This window comes from Euleptes europaea, chromosome 2 (genome assembly GCF_029931775.1).
Source record: "Euleptes europaea isolate rEulEur1 chromosome 2, rEulEur1.hap1, whole genome shotgun sequence".
Classification (NCBI taxonomy): domain Eukaryota; kingdom Metazoa; phylum Chordata; class Lepidosauria; order Squamata; family Sphaerodactylidae; genus Euleptes; species Euleptes europaea.
In genome coordinates, this window is record NC_079313.1 from 71,378,614 (window position 1) to 71,398,790 (window position 20,177).

Consider the following 20,177-nt stretch of genomic DNA (forward strand, 5'->3'; position numbering starts at 1 on the left):
TGCCTCCGGTTCACAACCATGGTGTCCTTTCAGGTCTCCCATCCAAATACTAACCAGGCTGACACTGCTTAGCTTCTGAGATCTGACAAGATCAGTCTAGCCTGGGGCCATCCAGGTCAGGGCTTACAGCTTCTTACAGCTTTTACAGAGAGTTTAATATTGCAATATTCAATAAATGGAAACCATTGCTGTATGAAGAGGAAATGAATATCTGTTTTCGTAGGTTCTTTGTACTTTAACAAAGACATTTTGTCCACTAGCATAATATGCCATATCCCATGCAACCAAATGTCTACTTTTGGCAGAGATTGCAGTTTCCAGTAATGGGCCAGAAATATTCTGGCTGCTGCAATTAGTGGTCTTACTGTTAATGGTGCCATTGCACTTTGAGCGTTCTTTCCAAGCTATGTTGCAGATGTGGTCTCACCATATCTTTACATAAGGACATTATAGTACTGGCAGTTTTAGTTTTAAAACTTTTTCCTAATAATTCCGAGACTTAGATGGCTTTTTCACTGCTGCTACACACTGAGTGGACATTTTCAGTCAGCTGTCCACCACAATTCCAAAATTTCTTTCCTGGGTATGTGCTGTCAACTGTGGCTCTACCGTTCCACTAATATCCAACTGGAGTGATACTGACTGAAATAAATAAGGGAAAGCAAAGGTAAATGGAAAAAAAAAAGGTAGATTTCAATATAAAAAGGTAAAATAAATAAAAGCGGGCTGTGGTGCCAGAAGTATACAGTTAAAGTACTATTAAGCATAATGTCTCTATCAGTCTGCATTCAAATTGTCATTAGACAGGCTCAGTAATTACACCTGGTCATTTGTATTTATATCTCTAAGAACTGTTGTTTCCTTCTAGGCCCTGATATATGTGGAGAGGACAAAAAGATTGTGCAAGTTATTTTTAATTATAAAGATGACTACTATATGATCAATAAGGACATCAAATGTGAGGTATAAATAATATTTCTCAGCTATTAAGAAAGGCACTAGTGTTGTTCGCTGCTAGTTTTTCAATTGTTTTTCTACTACCCGTATTTTCCGGCGTACAAGACGACTGGGCGTATAAGACGACCCCCCATTTTTACAGTTAAAATATAGAGTTTGGGATTGTCCCGAGTCCGCGGCCTGGGGCCGGCCCTCGGGACTGCGCCCCAACCCTGCGGCCACCCCCGGTCCTCCTGGGGCGGGGAAGAAGAGGGGGACGGGGGCGAGAGTAAGGGCCCTCGAGAAGGGCGAGGCTAAAGGCAAGGGGAGGACTGAGCCGACGGCCCGTGGAGGGCGGGGCTAAAGGAGGGTTTGGAGGGGAGGGAAGCCCATAAAGACAGAAGCTGAAGCGGAGGCCGGGGAGGAAAGGGGGCATGTTGGGTGTGCTAGGCGGTAGCCAAAACACCCTGTGCCGGGAGAAGAGAGTGGCCACCCCAGCCCCGGCCAGCCAGCCGCATGCCTGCCTTGTGCTGCCGCTGGAGCACAGCCGAGCACTTCCCTCCGGGCACCCCGGCGCACCTGGCTCCGACTCCGAGCTGGGCAGTGAGCGCCCTCGCCGGGCTCACCTCCCCTCCCTCCTCTGCCGGACATGGACAGAGCGGAGGCGGCTCCCCAGGCAGATTCTCCAGTCCGGCTCGGAATTCAGCATCCGGCGTATAAGACGACACCCGGCATATAAGACGACCCCCGACTTTTGAGAAGATTTTCCTGGGTTAAAAAGTAGTCTTATACGCCAGAAAATACAGTAATTGCCTTTTGCATCTTTGTACCTTCTCGTTATGCTGATTTCCACACACAAGCAATAGGGAAAAGGATATTGCAATATAAAAACCCATGCCAAGTTAAATCTTTGGGCTGAATCTAAACTGTGCTTTCCATGAGACCTGAGGCATTTCTACCAGACTTTCATCAGCACCCTCTTCCCACTATAGACCACTGTTTCCCCCCGCATTGCTGTTCCTGGGGGTCCCCTGTTCTCCAGGAAAAGCATTTCAAGCTTAGTTGGACAGCCAGCATGATACAGTGACTAGAATATCAGACTAGCATCTGGGAAACCTGGGTTTAAATCCCCACACTATCATTTACTTATTCATCGCTCATTGGAGACCTTGGGCCAGTAAGTCTCCCTCAGCTTATCCTATCCTATTTTATCCTTTTGCTGAGAGGATAAAATGGGGAAAGGAGAACTAAGTATGTCACCCTGAGCACCCGCAGCAATGCAAAAGAGAGGGGAAGTTCTATTTTATTATCATTTGAATTTAACTACATAAAGGTGCAAGCACCGGGTCATGTCATATCACAATGATGTCATATCACAATGTTTACTAGGCAGACTGTTTATGGGGTGGTTTGCCATTGCCTTCCCCAGTCGTCTACACTTTACCCCCAGCAAGCTGAGTGCTCATTTTACGAACCTCGGAAGGAGGGAAGGCTGAGTCAACCTTGACTTCCATCGGGATGCCTGGCAAGTGGCTCCACCACCCACAGGTTCCCCCCACTTCTGCAGAAATGCCCCAAGTAGACAGGTAACTGGACCAGCAGCAGCATCCATCGGGACTTCTATCATGATCCAACGTAGGTCACAAGCACAGCTTTGATTGCAGTACTGCAGCTTACCACTCTGTGCCACGGGGCTCCCTACTACATAAGCTTATATATATTATTATAGGCCTGGCATCAGGAAGGGCACCCTCAGATATATATTAGGGCCAACAACAGTGCTGTTGCTCCTAGTGGTGGTTTTGTTGAGCAGCCATTGCCCACCCCTTTGTTTACTTAGCCATCTTCTGCAAGACAATGCTAGCAGTATAAGGCTCAGCAGCAGCTGCTGCTTGCCACAGGTTGCTTTCTTGCTTCCTCTCCTCCCCAGGGCAGGAGGAAAAAGAGCTTTGAAACACCAGCAGCTATGTGTATAAACACACATTGAGGAGGTGGATGTATGTGAGCCTGGGATGCATGCACATTTATCACAGTGGATAGCATGTAGCTCCTCTGTTCTGGGGAACAGAGGAAAAAAAGCGAGTGAACAATTCAAAGCAGCTGATACCAGGCCCCTGTAGCATTGGCCAACCCAATGTGAGGGCTTTCTGGCTGCAACATCTGTCACTCCACTGATTGCCAGGGTTGATTTGGCTGATCTGGCTGGCTAGGTGGATGCCCCTTTCTCCCCCACTACTCCATGTGCATTCCTGCTGAAGCTGTGTGCTTGGCGGAAGATAACAACCATGCCAGATAGGAGTATACCATTCTTCAATCAAGAGCATCTTGGGGAATTTGGGTAGTGGCATTTTTGCATGAGTGGGGGCACCTGTGAGTGGTGGAGCCACTTGCCAAGCATCTCTCCCCCCCCCCAAAAAAAACTCCTGGAGCTGGCTCTGGGCCACAACCTCCTAGTTTAAAAGGCAGAAGTGGACCTGCTGGCTGCAAGCAGTACAAGGAAATTAACAGAGTACTTGCTCCCAACTATCTTAACTTTTAAAGGAGCAGTAATCTAGAGCATAAATGACGGTGTGGAGCAATCAGTACATATTAGTAAGATGTTCACTCAGTCTTTTTCATGGGAAAAAAACCACATATTTAGCATGCTTCATATCTACTGGAACTGATTTTCTTGAAAACCTTGAAAAAAAACCTTTAATGGCATAAGTAATATTACAATTGTTACAAAGGTACATAAAATATGCAGTCATTAAGATAAAAACATAGGCCAGTAAATTCCAAAAGTAGAAATTACAAACTTTGGGCTTTTTGAACTTTCATCACATCCACTAGAAAATTGGCAACATCTAAGGTAACCTCCGGATCGGAATCGTTTAATAAAAATTGACGTTTTGCTTGGGTAGATAGGTGATATTTGGAAAGAAGCCAATTTTTTAACCATTTCCCACGGGGTGTTTCATATAAGGGGCAGACCAACAGAATATGATCAATTGAGTCCAGGGAATAGGTATCACAGGGACAAGTCCTATCCTGGATTGGTATTTGTTGATACCTTCCATATAGCATCCTTGAAGGAAAGGCATTAACCCTAGCAAGAGAGAAGGCTCTGCGGAGGGGTGGGATGTCCAGCGTATGAAAATAATGGGGAATATTGTTGGTTAAATTCTTGAGGCCCAACATTGCTGGAGAGCAGACCAAGGGTTGAGTGGGGAGTAACGTCTGACGCTCCATATCCAAGAAACGCTGTTTAACAATTTTAAAAATGTGGGCCTCACTAGTTAAAGCCAGGTCTTCCACAGAGACTCCAGATGATCTTATTTTAGACAGAATTAAACAATTCCAGGAGGTATTATGAAGTTCTTTTAGCAGCAGAGACATCAGAGAACCACGCTCTGTTCTAAAAAACAGTTTAAGCCAATAATGAATGGTTAGCAGCCATGCCTTGGTTTCACACAAGCTTTGACCCAGTTCAGAGGTAATAGCATAATAAGAGACACAGCGAGGGAGACCAAGCATTTTTCTAAAAAAGTTAGCTTGAATGGATTCTAAGTCCCGATTGAACGCATTTGCCCAGATAGGTACACCGAACAGAATCTGGGGTAAGATTTTGGAGTTGAATACCTTAACTGCGGCGGGGACATACTGGTTACCCTTATAAAGAAAGAAGGACATCAGTTGGTTTGAAGAGATTCTCCCAAGTTTGGTAATCCTGGATCTATGAACTGCCCATTTAAGGTTATAATTAAAAGTAATGCCGAGATATTTAAAACTCTTCACCTGTTGGATTTTGGCAGATTTTCTTGAGAATTGGTTCGGAGGTTTCTTTTCTTTAAATGAAAAAAGCCTGTTATAAGGTTTAGAACAAGGCTATTGGATTGAGTAGTAATGCATGCAGGTTAAAACAAGACCTGAAATTAATGAATGAGAGTAGCACAGTCAAAATGTATAGCATGAAAAAGTGTAAAGGCTTTTTCAGTTTTTCCAATGGAAAAATTGGGAAATGTGGTGGATTACTGGAAAAAAACCTCCTATGAAATATTTTCTCTTTTGAGTGAGAAAAACCATGTCTTACAAACATTTCAATCATTCCAAATGTACTTCATGAAAAATTATGAGGACTTTCTCAATGGAAAAATTGGGAAATTTGGGAGACCACCAAAATTATACTGTGGTCATATACAGCATTTTCAATAGTTTTTCTTGTAAATAATTTTGGCAATAATGTGCTGTAATGTCTTTAATGATAATACATTGTTAAGGAGTTCCATATTTGAGTACTATGGCGTTTAATATCCAAACATGCTGACAGTCCCCGCCAGTGTCTATTATGGAGCTTCTGCCCAAATACGCTTTCTTTTGTTTACTACAAAATTTGTTTTCTACCTTCAACTCCCCCACTTCTCAGATGGCACGGATTAAAGAAACATGCTCTATGATAGCATAGGGTGCAGCAGTTTGCAGTTCTTTCTCCTATTTGGGCATACATTCAGTTTTTCTTATAAAAACAAAGATGTTTATACTTCTAAATTCAATAAACATGCCAAATAGAACAATTTTATATGCTAAGTTATAAATGTTCAATCAGTAAAAGAAGTTTAAGTTTGATAGGACATTAAGTATTACATATATTTGAATTTTCCACAGCATTTCCATTTTTTCCTGGGAAAAGTTGTCTTTTATTCCTGGAAATTTTATATCTACATTTAAAAAAAGATAATGCAAATAAAAAAGTAAAAGCCTCAGTGCATAACTAAGGCTTAGTAAGATCCTTTGCAGCCTGAGTAGCATTTATATACCTTTGGACTTAACTCTACCACATTCAACAAGATACAAGGCAGGTCCCTCCCAATTTTAAGTTTACCATAATGTCCCCAATTTTTAGAGACTCCATCCTACTCACCAGGGATGGAGTAGATTCACACCATCTCCCAACCTGTTTTTATTATACTATTTTTGGCAAAACTACAAGCTCATTTGGAACACTGGGGGAGAAAAGTCTATTGCTTATAATAATCTGTTCTCTTTTTTTCTTTGAGACGGATGATTTTACCCATCTGTACACTCTGATCGTTCGTCCAGACCTTACTTATGAAGTGAAGGTTGATAATTATGTGGCTGAAGCTGGCCATCTAGAAGAACACTGGGATTTCCTTCCTCCAAGAAAGATAATTGATCCTGATGCACAAAAGCCTGACTACTGGGATGAAAGGGAAACTATTGAAGATCCCATGGACAAGAAACCAGATGTAAGACTTTCAGTATCATTAGTTTATACTCTGTGTATCAGAAACTGGATGCAATTTCAGTCATATTTGGTCCATTGCTTTCTTGTTGCTCATGCTGGTCGTTGGCTGCTGTGTCTGATTCCAGCATTAGCTTTAAAAAGTCTGATATCTATAATTATTTTTGTTATAATTGTTTTAATAATTTAAACAGTGCTCTTTGTTCAGAAAATATTACTTATCCATTTTCATGATCATCATAGTGATAGTTAAGTATGATGGCTGAATTGAGGCTAGATACTGTTTTCTTCCTTCTGTGGCTACTGGTTAGACTGAGCTCAGTTCTCAATGAAACTTCCAGATTTTTCCTCTATGGCTTTGGTGCCATTTCTGCCCCACCTCCTAAACTTATCCACCCAATCTTGTATGTCATGAACCTGTTGAAGAATTTTAGGTCCAAGGTAGGTTGTTGACTACCATTTTACCTGGGGACCATAAAAAGTTGAATATTTACCACAGAACGTTTGATCGAATGGTACAACTTCTAAAGCATTGATTTCCAGAAGATGGTTTATGGCATACGCTATCATTTCTTGATGGGACTCTGTGACATGAGTAACATGAGAGTCTGTTACAAAGGTTGATACAGGCTCTATTGTGTTACCTCATGAACTCGTCTCTCTTCCCCATTGGTCAGAGGAAGAGTGCTGCCATGCTGTTTGAATGGACTGTCGTCTCCCCCACCCAGCTGGGGACCCCTGGTGTCAGTTCCACTGCCGGCATTGTTTATTGCTCTTTCTGGAGTTGGAGAGCTGGTTCTAGGAGCTGGACCAAAAATTCTTTCTTGAGTTAGTCTAGGAGGATCTTTTGTACTTTCCCCTGGAATCCAAAAGTTGCTGTGTTTGAATGAAGGGGCTGGGAATTGTACCCTTTGGTTTGCCTGGTGTAGCTGATGGATGAGAAGGATGTAACTTTTTTCTTGTCCTTTGTTTCAACTATGATGTCATCTAGACTTTCAGTCAAACGATTTAGCCCATAGGAAAAGCCAGGAAGCTGTTTTGGCCTTGGAAACAGAATCCAGCTACTTAGCCAAAGGTTATGCATAGCAACCACTACCAAAACCTTTGCCCTTGCATAAAACTTCATAGAGTCTAGGCTGGCATCCAACCGGAAAAGCACTGGTCTCTCTCTAATCTATGTAGATATCCAGTCTGGGATTTAGATATGGATACTCCTTCAGAGGTTTCCTGACCACTTAAATGATGAATATTCCATCAGCAAGGTGGCAGCAGAGGCCTTGATGAACAAAGAGATCTCCCTCATGGGTCAAGATACAGCAACAGCTTCTCTTTTGTAGTTGGTGGTATCCCAGAGGAAGGGCCCCCCCCCATCCTTTTGAGGGGATGCCCCAAAGAGCTAGGGCAGGAGCCAGGGTATCTTAATACTGGAACTCTGAGAAAGATGGGCTCCTATGAAAGGAATACTTACCATATATACTCGGGTATAAGCCGACCCGAGTATAAGCCGACCCCCCAAATTTGAGGCCAGAAAAGGGAATTTCTTATTGACCCGCGTATAAGCCGAGGGTCAATAAGAAATTCCCTTTACCGGCAATGCTGCGCTCTAAAATGGCGGCTGCCATTTTAGAGCGCAGGGCCCCTGCCCCAGGTCGCCCTCCCGCTGGCCTCCCAGGCCCTCCCGCCCCACCCCACCCCACCCCACCCCCAGTGCCATCCAAGAGCCCCTGAACCCCCTACTTACCGGGAGACGTGGCGAATCGGCGGCATGGCCTTCCTGGGCCGGCAGGAGGCCTTTCCAGGCCCCTGCCGGCCGGAGGAAGGCGCTTGGGCGCGTGGGTGGCAGCGGCGCAGCCGGCAGGGGCCTCCTGCCGGCCAAGGAAGGTCCCTGCCGGCAGAAGAAAGGCGCCCGGGCGCCTGGGCGGCGGCGGAGCAGCCGGCAGGGACCTCCTGCCGGCCCCTCCAGGACCCTGCCGGCAGGAGAAAGGCTCCCGGGCGCCTGGGCGGCGGCAGAGCAGCCGGCAGGGACCTTATGCCGGCCAAGGAAGGTCCCTGCCGGCAGAAGAAAGGCGCCCGGGCGCCTGGGTGGCGGCGGAGCAGCCGGCAGGGACCTCCTGCTGGCCCCTCCAGGCCCCTTCCGGCAGGAGAAAGGCTCCCGGGCGAGGCGGCGATGGCAGCGGTAAGTTCCTCCCTCCTCCCTCTCCCCTCTCCTACCGTATTGACCCGTGTATAAGCCGAGTTCGGCTTTTTCAGCCCTTTTTTTGGGCTGAGAAACTCAGCTTATACACGAGTATATACGGTAATAGCTTTTTGCTCCCCCCACCCTGGAAGTGCTGGTCAGCAGGCTTCACCTGTACCTCTTTGATTTCTTCCACAGAAAAGAATGGAAATGGGAGTATGGACCTTAGTTTTGTGGTCCTACAGAAAACCGGGGTTGGGGAACTCTTCCTCCTCCTTTTCCATAGCTTTTTGTACTGAGGAAGTGAAATTTACAGAATTTTTAATGCTCTGTAGAGAAGTGGAGGGGGCTCCTCTTCCACAAATAAATATCTAGGCTGTTGGTTTTTTGGGGAGGGGTTATAATCTGAGACCTTCCCCTCCTCCTCTGACTCAGTCTGAGAGTAGTCAGATTGAGGGATATGGTCCTTTTCCTCATCTCTGCTAGCAGAAGACAGAGTAAAGGCTAATGGGGGCAGATGGCCTCTTGCAGGCTACTTTAGTCGGCCAGAAAGGTATCTCCAGCACACTGTACAGCCTGTCATTTCAATGGAGTGAGTTGGGGCGGGAGGTCTAGATGCCTGATACTGCTTTTTCTTCACAGCAAGCCGATTGTCCCATTCCTTTTTGTCTAAACTCTTCAAGCCAGACCTGGAAGCTGGGTGGGACCAAAAAGGCAGCGTCTCTTTCCACCTCAGGCTGAATAGCAGGACCCACCACTCCATTCACTCACTGAGCCCTCCGTTGGCCCCCCCAGGCATCTGTGGTGCATTACAGCATCGTTACACCAAAGCACAGCTCTTCTGCAATGTCTTCTGCACAGCCCAAAGATGTGGCTTGTGGCTTCTCTCTGGAGGTCTGCTTTTCACCACGGAGCTATGCAGGGCCCTCACTGTGCTTAATTTCCCATCCAAGGGCTCCTCTGTGTCTAAGGCTTCAGCTGCTGACCCATCTGTCAGCATTGCTGTGAGTGGGCGTTGGAGAAACTTAACAGAGGACAGTCAGAGAAGGAAAGGAGCAGGATGGCCTTCTTTTTCTTAGACAAATATCATAAAAGGTTGCAGAAAGGACAGCGAGTAGACTGAAAAGACATATAAAGCAAGGCCCAGAAATGGAAAGCCATAACCTAAGAGCTCCCAGCACCAATACACCTAATCCATGTACTCACTGGGGGAAAAGAGAGATAATTAAAAGAGGTGGGCACTCCCGTCTTTTGGAGACAAAACTCATTCTGCTTCCTGTCTTCAGGGATTATGAGAGATTTTGCCCAATTGTGGCATGATGTCCTCCTCTCCTCAAACAAGAAGGATGTAACTCTGTTTAGTATTGCATTGTGTCCCATGTCTAGTAATGCTTGCAGTGACTCTTGTTGAATGCTATATTATCTAAAAGGATGTAATGGCAACCGATGATTTATTAAATCCTTGGAAACATCAGAGCAAAGTAGGCTGATAATGAATGCTAACTGAACCAACCATGATATAAAAATGAGTAATCATTTAAAGAAAATACTGTTGAGTTGCCTCTTCCTCTAAATTTCTGTTTGTAGTTACAATGGTATTTGATTACCTTGTGTTAGGACTGGGACCAGCCAGAAAGAATTCCTGATCCAAATTTTGAAAAACCAGATGACTGGGATGAAGAGATGGATGGAGAGTGGGCACCTCCATTGATTCCAAACCCTGAATATAAGGTAAGATTGGTAAAGGTTTACACAGTAATAAAAAATATTCTCTTTTAGTGGGGGGAAGTCATCCTCTTTTGGGTTATGCCTCCTACTCGTTCCAAGGCAGGGTTTATGCTAATTAAGTGGATTCCTAAGAAGACCAGTAGGAGGTGCACCTGCCTCAGTCAGAAAGCCCTACCCACTGCAGGTGAGACTTCCTTCATTAGCTCCATCTTGTAGGCCCAAAGAAGAGTGAGAGATAGAAACTAGTTTATTGGGGCCTTTTGGGCTAGTTTCCTCCTGCCATTTACTATGCCAAAGGCAATTTTAAAAAATCTTCAACTGCCTTAACAGCCTTAAAGCTTCTTGTAGCAGCAACCAAGAGGAAAAAGGCGAGCACCCCTTTGAGGGTTGGTTCTTTGCAAGTAGCTATTCCAAAACTGTGCCAGGCATCAGGTTATGGCAATCAGCTAAGATCACCTGTGGATAATGTCCAGAGCTCTCCCCAGGCCCAGCAGCTGCTGAGGTTTTGGTTTTGGCCTCTTGGGCTTCCAGCATTCACAAGCCTTTCCATTCCTCCCTTCGAGGCCTCAGCAGACACATCGATTCCACACTGACCTTGGTCTCACAGCAAGCTTACTAGCAAGTTTCGCTTCCAGGTGCGGCTGGGTCCAGTCATTAGGATTAGTGCTCTTAGCTGAGTCATCCTTCCTCATCCTGCGGAGCAGCAGGGCCTGGATCCTGTAAAGACTCATCACTGTAGTCCACTGCTTCTACAAGGGAAGAGCAGCTGTGAGCTGCCAGGAGCGCACTCCTCTGTCTGCTCAGGGTCTCAGACCTGGCTCTTTGCCTTCTCCTTTCCAGAGTTCCCAGGGGAGACAGTGGTGGGTCTGGAAGAGGGGTATGCATACTGATGCCTTCTCTCTTGAGGGCCATTCTGACTCAGGGCCTGGTGGTTGTACTGGTGAAGGGTCCCTTCTGGGAGGAGGTTCTGCATCGCTGGGGCTTACCTTACAGGGAGTGTCTGCCTGTGTGTCTCAGGGACAGGCCATCCTCTGATGATGACTCATCCTTCCATGCTGATCCAGGGCTGCTCACGACACAGAGTAGGCCCTGTCAGGGGTGTCATAGCAACCAACACACCCTTCGTTCGGATTCCTCCTCTTCTCAGGATGCTTCCTATACATCAAAAAGATGGTAGGTGCAGTGAAGGTGCTGAGTTCCCTATTCAATCATCTGGTCAATCAGATTCCTCTCCAGAGCCCATGCCAGCGGCTAAGGGAATGGCCGGGTCTCATAGGGTTTTTGAATCCTCCACCATCTCTGAGGGCAGTCTGCTTTAGTCCAGCAAGTATGAGGTGCCACTGCCATCTACTGGGCATAATGAGGACACTCGATCACGAGAACTCAGTCGGTAGCCTCTAACAAAGAAGAAAATGTTTAGGGGAGGACATCCCTACCCCTGAAACTTCCACTAGATTATTTCAGGCAGAACACTTCACCAGGCTTTTATCCAAAATCATTCAAGCTCTCAACTATAAACAGGATTCCACAGATCAGGTTAAACCCTCACCTGGACAAGAGAGGCTTTAAGAAACTGGTGTCTGTTTCAACTGTTTGGCCCTTCTCTGAGCATTTTGAGGAGGCTATGAGCGTGGAACATGGTTCAGGCAGTAGATTGCTTACTATATCTAAAAATGCTACTCCCTTCCTGTCTCTATTATGGACAACTAAAAAGTTTCCTTGGTCATTGTCCCAATGGCTGCTCTGCATTCTGGGGCTATGCTATCGAAGGATGGAGACAATGCCATAAACGACACACACACCCCCGACAGAAAAATGACCATGTGGAAATTGAAAGGAGCACCTTAGAGGTTGCAGGTTTTTCCCAGGAAGTGGTTGAGGTCATGCTAGCTTCCTGCAGACCATCTACCATCCACATGTATGAACTCACCTGGAGAGTGTTCCACAGGTGGTATAGAAGAAAGCACCTGGACCCTCTCTTTCCTTGCGAGAAAGACGCAGTCCTCTTTCTCCATGATGGGATGCATCCGGGCCACCCTCCAAGCACTCTAAAGAGGCAGTTATCAGCATTGTCATCTATTCTTAAGCTGAATGATGACAAAATCTCTCTTCCTAGGAATCTAGAAGGTTGAGCCACAATCATTAAAAATAATATTACAAATATGTATTTATTATTAAATGCAATTGCACTTTAAAAGAGTTAAAAACACAAACCTCAAAAGGTACATTTCATACATATGAGGAATCACATGAAAAAAGCTAAATTGGTTGCACAATAAAAACCACTAAGACCATACATGGTTCACCCCATAGGGCCTTCTTAAGTAATCACAATACAGTGCATACACACGTCTACAATCAATAAATAACATAATCTTTGTATCAGTCAATGTAGGTTGCATGTGAAACCTAGGGATAGAAAAATAATATAAGAAAATATTTTAGTAATACGGTTATAACCAAATCGGAAACTTTGTTGTGCCAATTTTTTTTTTAATTGCAGGTTGCTACTCAAAGTTCATTATTGGGGCTCCAGATATAGAAAAAAGTAAAATTAGGCCTGAACATCCTGGAGCTCCCCTCAATCACATAATTATTTATCACATAAGTAAATGTGATGCAGCCGTGCTGTGCCAAAACAGAATTTTTCAAGATGGCATTAACCCAATGCCACTCTATTGCTAGATGTAGTGACAGCAGATTGTATCCTGTGAGATCTGCTTAGTGGAACTTGCAGGACAGGATTTTTCTGTATCCCTCTCCATATACAAACCATTTACCCACCCCCCATGTTGCTGCTGGTGGTTACTGGACTCTCATGAATAGAATAGGCAGCAAAGTGGGAGAAAGCAGTGGAAATCACCCCTCCCCTTCCAATGAGGGTTGTGCCCTTCAGGAGCAGATAGTATAGTCTAAGTCACTGACATTAGTGTGTTACATGTTTCTTATTTTCCTTTTTACATATTTAATCTTATTCCAGATTTGTGCTAATTGATGAATGTCTGGATTATGTTGTGTTTGTTAAGGGCTATTTAAATTTATTTCAAATATCCTTTTTTCAGGGAACATGGAAACCTCGTATAATTAAAAATCCCAATTATAATGGCATCTGGGTCCAGCCAGAAGTAGATAACCCAGATTACACTCCAGATCCTAGTCTTTACAAATATTTCAATATTAGTGTTATTGGCTTGGAAATTTTACAGGTATGTATATTATGCAGATAGCAGCACTCATACTTCCATTAAAAAGATAAATTTTGTAACAGTAGTCTGTTATTCTGCTACAGAACAAAAGAACATCCACTTTCATTCTGTAGTCTAAAACAATAGTAGCGGTAAATGACCCATTCGTTTTGAAATGATGACCTACATTCCATCTCCCTCTGTAATCTCTCTAATTAAGCAAGAGTATGGGCAGCCTATAAATAATCAGTTGAGGTGACAATCCTCAAACCACTTAAATTTAGAAATATAATGGATTAAATAATCTGAGAAGGTTACAACAAAGGGGTGTTGATGGGATGAGGAAAAAAAACAAGTATTTGGTGGTGGAAAGTGCTGTCAAGTTATAGCTGATTTATGGCGACCCTCTACGGTTTTCAAGGCAAGAGATGTTCAGAAGTGCCTGCCCCCATGTGGGCTCAGAGAGTTCTGAGAGAACTGTGACTGGCCCAAGGTCACCCAGCAGGCTTCATGTGGAGTGGGGAATCGAACCCTGTTCTCCGGATTAAAGTCCGCTGCTCGTATAAGTAATAATAATTTATCAGAATTTAATGTTTAGGTGACTGTTTAATTTATGGGTACAGTTAAATGTTTTGTAAATGATGTATGTCAATAATTTACTCTTTCTAGAGTAAAATTTGGTGAATGGATGCACAATGGAAAAGATAAAAGAGAGCAAGGTTGAGAGTTCATGTAGCTCTTCTGGAACCCTAAATGTTTCACAATTTGCTTTGACGGGATCTTCTATAGAAATTTCTCAGTTCCCACCTTGAACAATTGAAACATGGATCAGTCCAAATGTGCCCAGCTTTGCCTTTCCCCATCCTTTCCTTCCAAAATCTGATGCTGAAATAGATTGCTTCCACAGCCTCCATACTGCTGCAGGCTGAAAATCCAATATGCATGCTAAGATATATACATCTGTCGCCTTCATTGTCTAGAACTAGAAATTATTAATTTATATTTGAAAATGACCAATTATTGGGAAATAATATAATATTAGAAAAGAAAGTCATGCTAGGAAAAGTTGAGGGCAGCAGGAAAAGAGGAAGACCCAACAAGAGATGGATTGACTCAATAAAGGAAGTCACAGCCTTCAATTTGCAAGATCTGAGCAAGGCTGTCAAAGATAGGACATTTTGGAGGACTTTCATTCATAGGGTCGCCATGAGTCGGAAGCGACTTGACGGCACTTAACACATGCACACAATATAATATTGTGTGAGTGGTATTTCAGCGGCTAAGATCTTTCAGTGTAATGAAACTTGCAAATTATGTGATATTACTCTAAGTTCAAAGCACACTCTTTGGTGGTGATGCATCTGTGCAGTGTAGGGGTTCTGGGTAGTCAGAGGCCTGTAGTATCTGGTGTGTAGGTGGAGGTGGACTGTTTGTAAGCCTGCTGTGACTGTTTTGCTCAGCACTTTGTAGAAAAATCTCTCACATCCATTCCGACTTGGAATCTATGTTAGTAGTGAGAGGGTCGGAAAGTGCCTGGGTGCTGACTTGTACTGTTGTGTGGGCTACTTTCCGGCTTATGCAGTCTGAGGATGTGCCCAGAATCCATGGAAGTTTGAGGCCTACCACCTTGCTTGTATGGCCCTTGCCCCTCCGGTTACTGAAATCTTCCAGGAAGGGCTGATTTACTGGGTTGGAGAAGTAGTTAATGCAGGCAAATAATATCCCATTAAACCACTATTAAAAGGACAGGGTGTGTTTTTTCTCCAGCCCTGTTGGCAACCATAGAATAAACACAGATGCTGAATTAATTGTGTGTGCGTAATCTCCTAGTGGACTTTGCTCAGAACAGAGATTTTAACATTTTGTATTTGTGCATGTGGTGTTAAACATAAAGAGAGGCCGTGAATGACTGCTGGAAGTACTACTGGAAACTGTCATCACCCACTGTCGGCTTGCTGCATTGTGTTGTAACTGCATTGCTTTCATTGTGGCAGTTTTGTAATGGTCTCCTACATTACATCAACCCTTGCAGTGCAGTTTATTTTCTGATTAGGGCATAAATGGATCATCCTGGATTATGCCTAATTCATTTAGAGCACTGGTTCTCAACCGGTGGTCCGCGGACCCCCAGGGGTCCGCGAGAACTAAACCAGGGGTCCGCGAAACTGGTTCCCAACTGGTGGTCTGCAGACCACTAGGGGTCCGGCACGCAGCTCTCTCCCTCTCAGCTGAGCTGCGGCCGCGGCTCAGGGGCCGTGTGTGAGGTAAAGCGCCCTCCTCCCCCCCCTTTCCCTCTCCTCACAGCATGGCCGGGTTTTGCATGCGGCGCTCGAGGGCTGGCGGTGCCAAGGCGGGGGGGCGGCAGCAGCCAATCAGCAGGCAGGATTTTCCCACTGGTTTTGGCTGGCGGAGGAGGCCGATGCGCTGAGGACGGGCGGATGGCAGGCCCCCCGGGGAGGGAAGGTAGGAAGGAGCCCAGGCGGTGGCAGCGAGGAGGAGGTGGTCTTGGATTTGCCTTCCCATGGCGATCCTCCTCGGCCTCCACCCCGTTCCCTCTTTATTGGGCCGTCCCCCTCTTAAGTGCCTCCCCTGCCTCCACACCAGGCTGGGCCGGGACTTCTGTCCATCCGACCCTTCGCCTTCCACCCCGCTTGCGTCCTGGCCCGGCTCCTCCGACGCCCAGCTGGCCGGCGGGCCGCTCAGAAGCTGGCGGCGCATGTCTTCGCCTCCCCCTCGCTCGTCCTCCTGCCTCTCTGCCGTTTGTGGGGAGGTCCCTCGCTGTGCTCCTCTCTCGGCTTCCTAGAGGAGAGGGGACGTATTGGCAAGGGACCGGCTGGGCCTCGGTTCTCCCTGGCCCCCAGGCCGCTCATTCGGCCACCGTCCTCCCTCTCTGGCGACGGGACCAAAGGGGCGCTTGTTGGCGCGCGTGCTGCCCTCCCAGCTCCCTCCGTCAGGGACGGAAGACGCCCCCTCGGGCTAGCCTCCAGGCATGGGTTGCCCCCATGTGCAGTAAGTGTGCGGCGTTGTAGAGGGCCCGCGATGGAAGGGCTAACAGCCGTCGCGGGATGGGGTTATTGGCCATTTGTGAATGGGAGGTTTTGCCTTGGATTTGCCACTCAGATGCACGTTTTCCCCATCCAGATTCTCAAAACTCTGCATGGGGGGTTATTGGCCATTTGAGAATGGGAGGTTTTGCCTTGGATTTGCCTTTCAATAAAAAGTTGTTTGTATCATTGAAAGCTCTGCTATTGTGTTTTTCTTTTAAGGCAAAAGATGTTAACGTATGAGTTGTTTTTTCTAAACTAAAACCTCAGTATTCAGGTTAAATTGCCGCATTGGCACTCGGAATTTTTATTTTGAACCTTGGGGTCCCTGCACCGAACAAAAAAGTTCTAGTGGTCCCTGGTCAAAAAAAGGTTGGGAACCACTGATTTAGAATCTGCAAATCTAGTTGGATTGCTTGAAATAATTATCCTTTATATTAAAAGTTATTTTGATCTTTACAGTTCTACCTTTTTTTATTCCAATAGGGAAGATCTGGTACAATCTTTGATAATTTTCTTATCACAAATGATGAAAAGTATGCTGAAGATGCTGGTAATGAAATGTGGGGTGCCACATATGTAAGTGACTCCATAGCATTTCACAATAGCAAAAATCACACTTTATGACTGAGTCTGATCATTACATACATATTTCTTTGGGTTTTCATAGGTGCCTTTAAAAACAATAAATGATATGCTCTTTGCTCTTGTTTATGTGCTATAAATTGCACACATGTTGATAATTTAGGGGGGAAGTGACTAGGAACTAAGCTCTAGTATGCATTAATTTTTGCATATATTCACTGTTAGTTTTGAAAGAGCTAGTTAAAATACTTGGAGTATTGGTTAACAAGACAGTAATGTTTTTTGACTTTGTATGGTCAAGAAAGCTCCTTTGCTAAGTAAGAGATTTACAGTACAGTCCTAAGGCAGAAGTACACCCATTAATTTAACTGAATTCTGTTTAGGACTGCACTGCTAGCAAACTAAAAACACAATACAAAAGGATATTGCCTGTTTGTATACTTCTTACTTTTCACAAATAGCATACCATAGCAGATGAAAATGTCATTGCAATTTTGTGACATTTTGTATTGTTACAAAGCTAGAAGTATCAGATGGGGAGGATGATCAGAGTTTTCGAGCAAGATGCTTGAGCAAAAAGTATAATCTGTTAAAAACTGACCTTAGCTTTTGAAACATGCACGAACAGAATTTGGTCATAAAGAACTGTTGGAAGTTTCAGTCTGAGATAGTCTGTTATCACACTTACTATTATATTAAAAAACAACTATTATAGTGGAAAAACCAACATAAGTACAATATTCTGTGGCTGTTCCCATTAGTTGTTAGATTGACAGGCAGGAGGAGGATAATGGAAGAGGTCATATCTTTCATCCTTTTCTCCCCTTGCCCTGCCTCTCGCAGCTAATGTGATCCCTTCACTGATCTTCCATTATAGTGAAGGGTACCACTGTTTCTTCCCCACCTGCAGCCTTCTGCTGAGAGGATAAAAGAAGAAAGGGCTTTAACTCCGGACACAGCCAGTTGCCATCTCAATACCGTATATGCTAAAATGTTCACAGGACTAGTTCACCATGCCAGAATCAACTGAAACTCCATTTGTATGGCGTTCGGTACATACAAATAGTTAGGCAGACCAGATCTTACAAAATAATGTAGCCTTTGCTCAACCCCACACATTTTATTTACTGGGTTACTATCCCAGTTACTCTTTAAAACAGAAATCTAACAAATCAGCTTGTGTATCCTAGAAAGTATACTTTTTCCTAATCAGTAAGGTAAAGAAATACCCCTAAGAAGAATGCAGTAAATTAAACGGCATGGACTTCTGTCCTCCTGAGGCCTTGGGAGGGGCCCAGTTCCTCTTAGTCATTGACTTTTTAGCCAAGAAGGAGACAGAATTTCAAGCCAAACTTTCAAAGCAAGCAGAAGCATATGTCTGCATTCATATTCAGGCTGTGATGCTAACAAAAGTTGAAAAAGTTATATTTTAAAAAAATCCTGATAGCCTTCATTAGAACTTGAGAGGGAATAAGCCTGCATACATATTTTTTGGTTTATTTGTACTATGTTTTCTTATTGACTTGTTTTCAAAATTCTTGTTCTGCTAAACAGGAAAGAGAATGGAAGAGAAGAGAGAGACAAGATACAGTCTATAAAAAAATAAACGACAAGGAGGAACCAAAAGGAAAGGAGACTAAGAAAGAAAAAAAGGAAAAGGATCCCAATGTTAAAGATGAGCTCTAATGAACCAAATCTATTGCTTAATCATCACTCAACATGTTCAGTTTCTTAATATTGAACTTACGTCTTTTCTAATGTCTATTGAATCTCAGAATTGAAATGGCAATAAAAAAATTCAGATATGAATTGTGCTACTAGATGGGTAGTGATGGTGCAAGTAACGTAAGACCTCTTAGGCCATTTATGCTTGGTTATTTGCTGCGCGATCCCCACGGAACTGCCCGGGGTCTTCTTTTGAGTTATTCATGAATTTTCCATCCTTCAGGGGTCACCCAGTGGTTGCCACACACTTGTCTCGCATTTCCAGGGACCTGTTTTATCACAATTTTAAACTTTGCCCCAAACCCACCACAAAGCAAACTGTGCAAAAATCCGTGAATAGCAGTTTTGGATTTACTCTTTCCCCGCCTATTCTCGCTTGTCCCACCCTCATCCAAAACCCTCCCAGTTTCCATTTTGGTCAAGAGGAAACAGCAGCAGCCATGGGGCGGAGAACCACAGCAGGAGTTTTTCTTTTACTCTGCTGCTTCATTAATAAATAATTAAAGTATTAATAAATTAAGCATTTTATCAACAAAACAGCACTGTAAAAGAAAAAAAATGCTGTGGCTCCCCACCAGAGAATTCCCGACCCATGGCTGCCTGTTCCCCCGCCTCTCCCTCCTTCTCGTTCTCCCATTTAACCATGGCGCCCGTAGGCACCTTGTTGGGGACCCCTGTCATAGCATAGCAGGATTCATCTTTTCATCCTGTAAAGACACCATCTGTAGGAAGGCACAGTACCTGCATCACTAAGAACTACTAAAGAGTACATTTACAGTGCAATTCTCTATAGGGTCAGTGGGCTTAGACTGGAGTAACTCTGTGTAGGATTGCATTGTTAACATTACCCAAAACATACCTAAGTACTGTATTCATAAAACTTTCAAATTCAAGAGAATTTTAACTACAACAAAAATTGGGAGAACAATTTAGCCACTAGTATTCTGAAAATAAGAACATTTAATTTGCTCCTATGATGTCTCCAAAACTTCACGTTCTGTTGATATTGTGCCAACAGAGGCAGGACCTTGACAAACTAAAACCACCTTCAGCATTGTATCACCACCTAGTCTTGGTTTGTTGCTTATGGGATTCTTCACAATCCCACAATCCATCTAATATCCTTCAGCATCTTCTCCACCCATCATATGTTTAACTATGCCAGAAAGTACCCATGAGCACATTCAGATCCACCTATTGAAGCTCCCAGCAGTAATGTGATGCTTGTAATATTAGTAAGGATTAGCAGACAAAGAGGAAGTCATAGCTGTCACATTTAACTCCACTGCATTGTGTATCTAGTACACTACAGCTCAGGGCAGAATCCAGGAAGATAGTCTAAAAGTGGGAGAAGGGACAATGAGGATATTAATGCACAGTCAGGTATTTTTTTTCTTCCAGTCTCCAGTAGGCAAAGCTGGGGGTGTTTTAGTACACCACAGAAAGGGCTTATGTTACAGGACTGCTGCCAGGTTTCCATACATAGCTGAACTTTTGTGTTCTTTGTGCTTGTGATCATCTCTTGTAGACCTGGTGCTCGTCCACAAAACAGAAGC

The 20,177-nt window shown here is 44.4% G+C and overlaps 1 protein-coding gene across 3 annotated transcripts in view; it reads left to right on the forward strand.

The window, feature by feature from the left end:
* The window catches only part of LOC130473866 (calreticulin-like), a 31,938-nt gene extending 13,308 nt beyond the window's left edge, over positions 1–18,630 (forward strand). For all 3 annotated transcript variants that reach the window (XM_056845487.1, XM_056845488.1, XM_056845486.1), the window contains 6 exons: positions 869–963; positions 5,973–6,182; positions 9,972–10,085; positions 13,145–13,288; positions 16,798–16,890; positions 18,451–18,630. In XM_056845487.1, the coding sequence (XP_056701465.1) occupies positions 869–963; positions 5,973–6,182; positions 9,972–10,085; positions 13,145–13,288; positions 16,798–16,890; positions 18,451–18,582 (788 nt within the window). In that variant the 3' untranslated portion in view covers positions 18,583–18,630. The remainder of the gene's footprint in view (positions 1–868; positions 964–5,972; positions 6,183–9,971; positions 10,086–13,144; positions 13,289–16,797; positions 16,891–18,450) is intronic.
* The last annotated feature ends 1,547 nt before the right edge of the window (positions 18,631–20,177 follow it).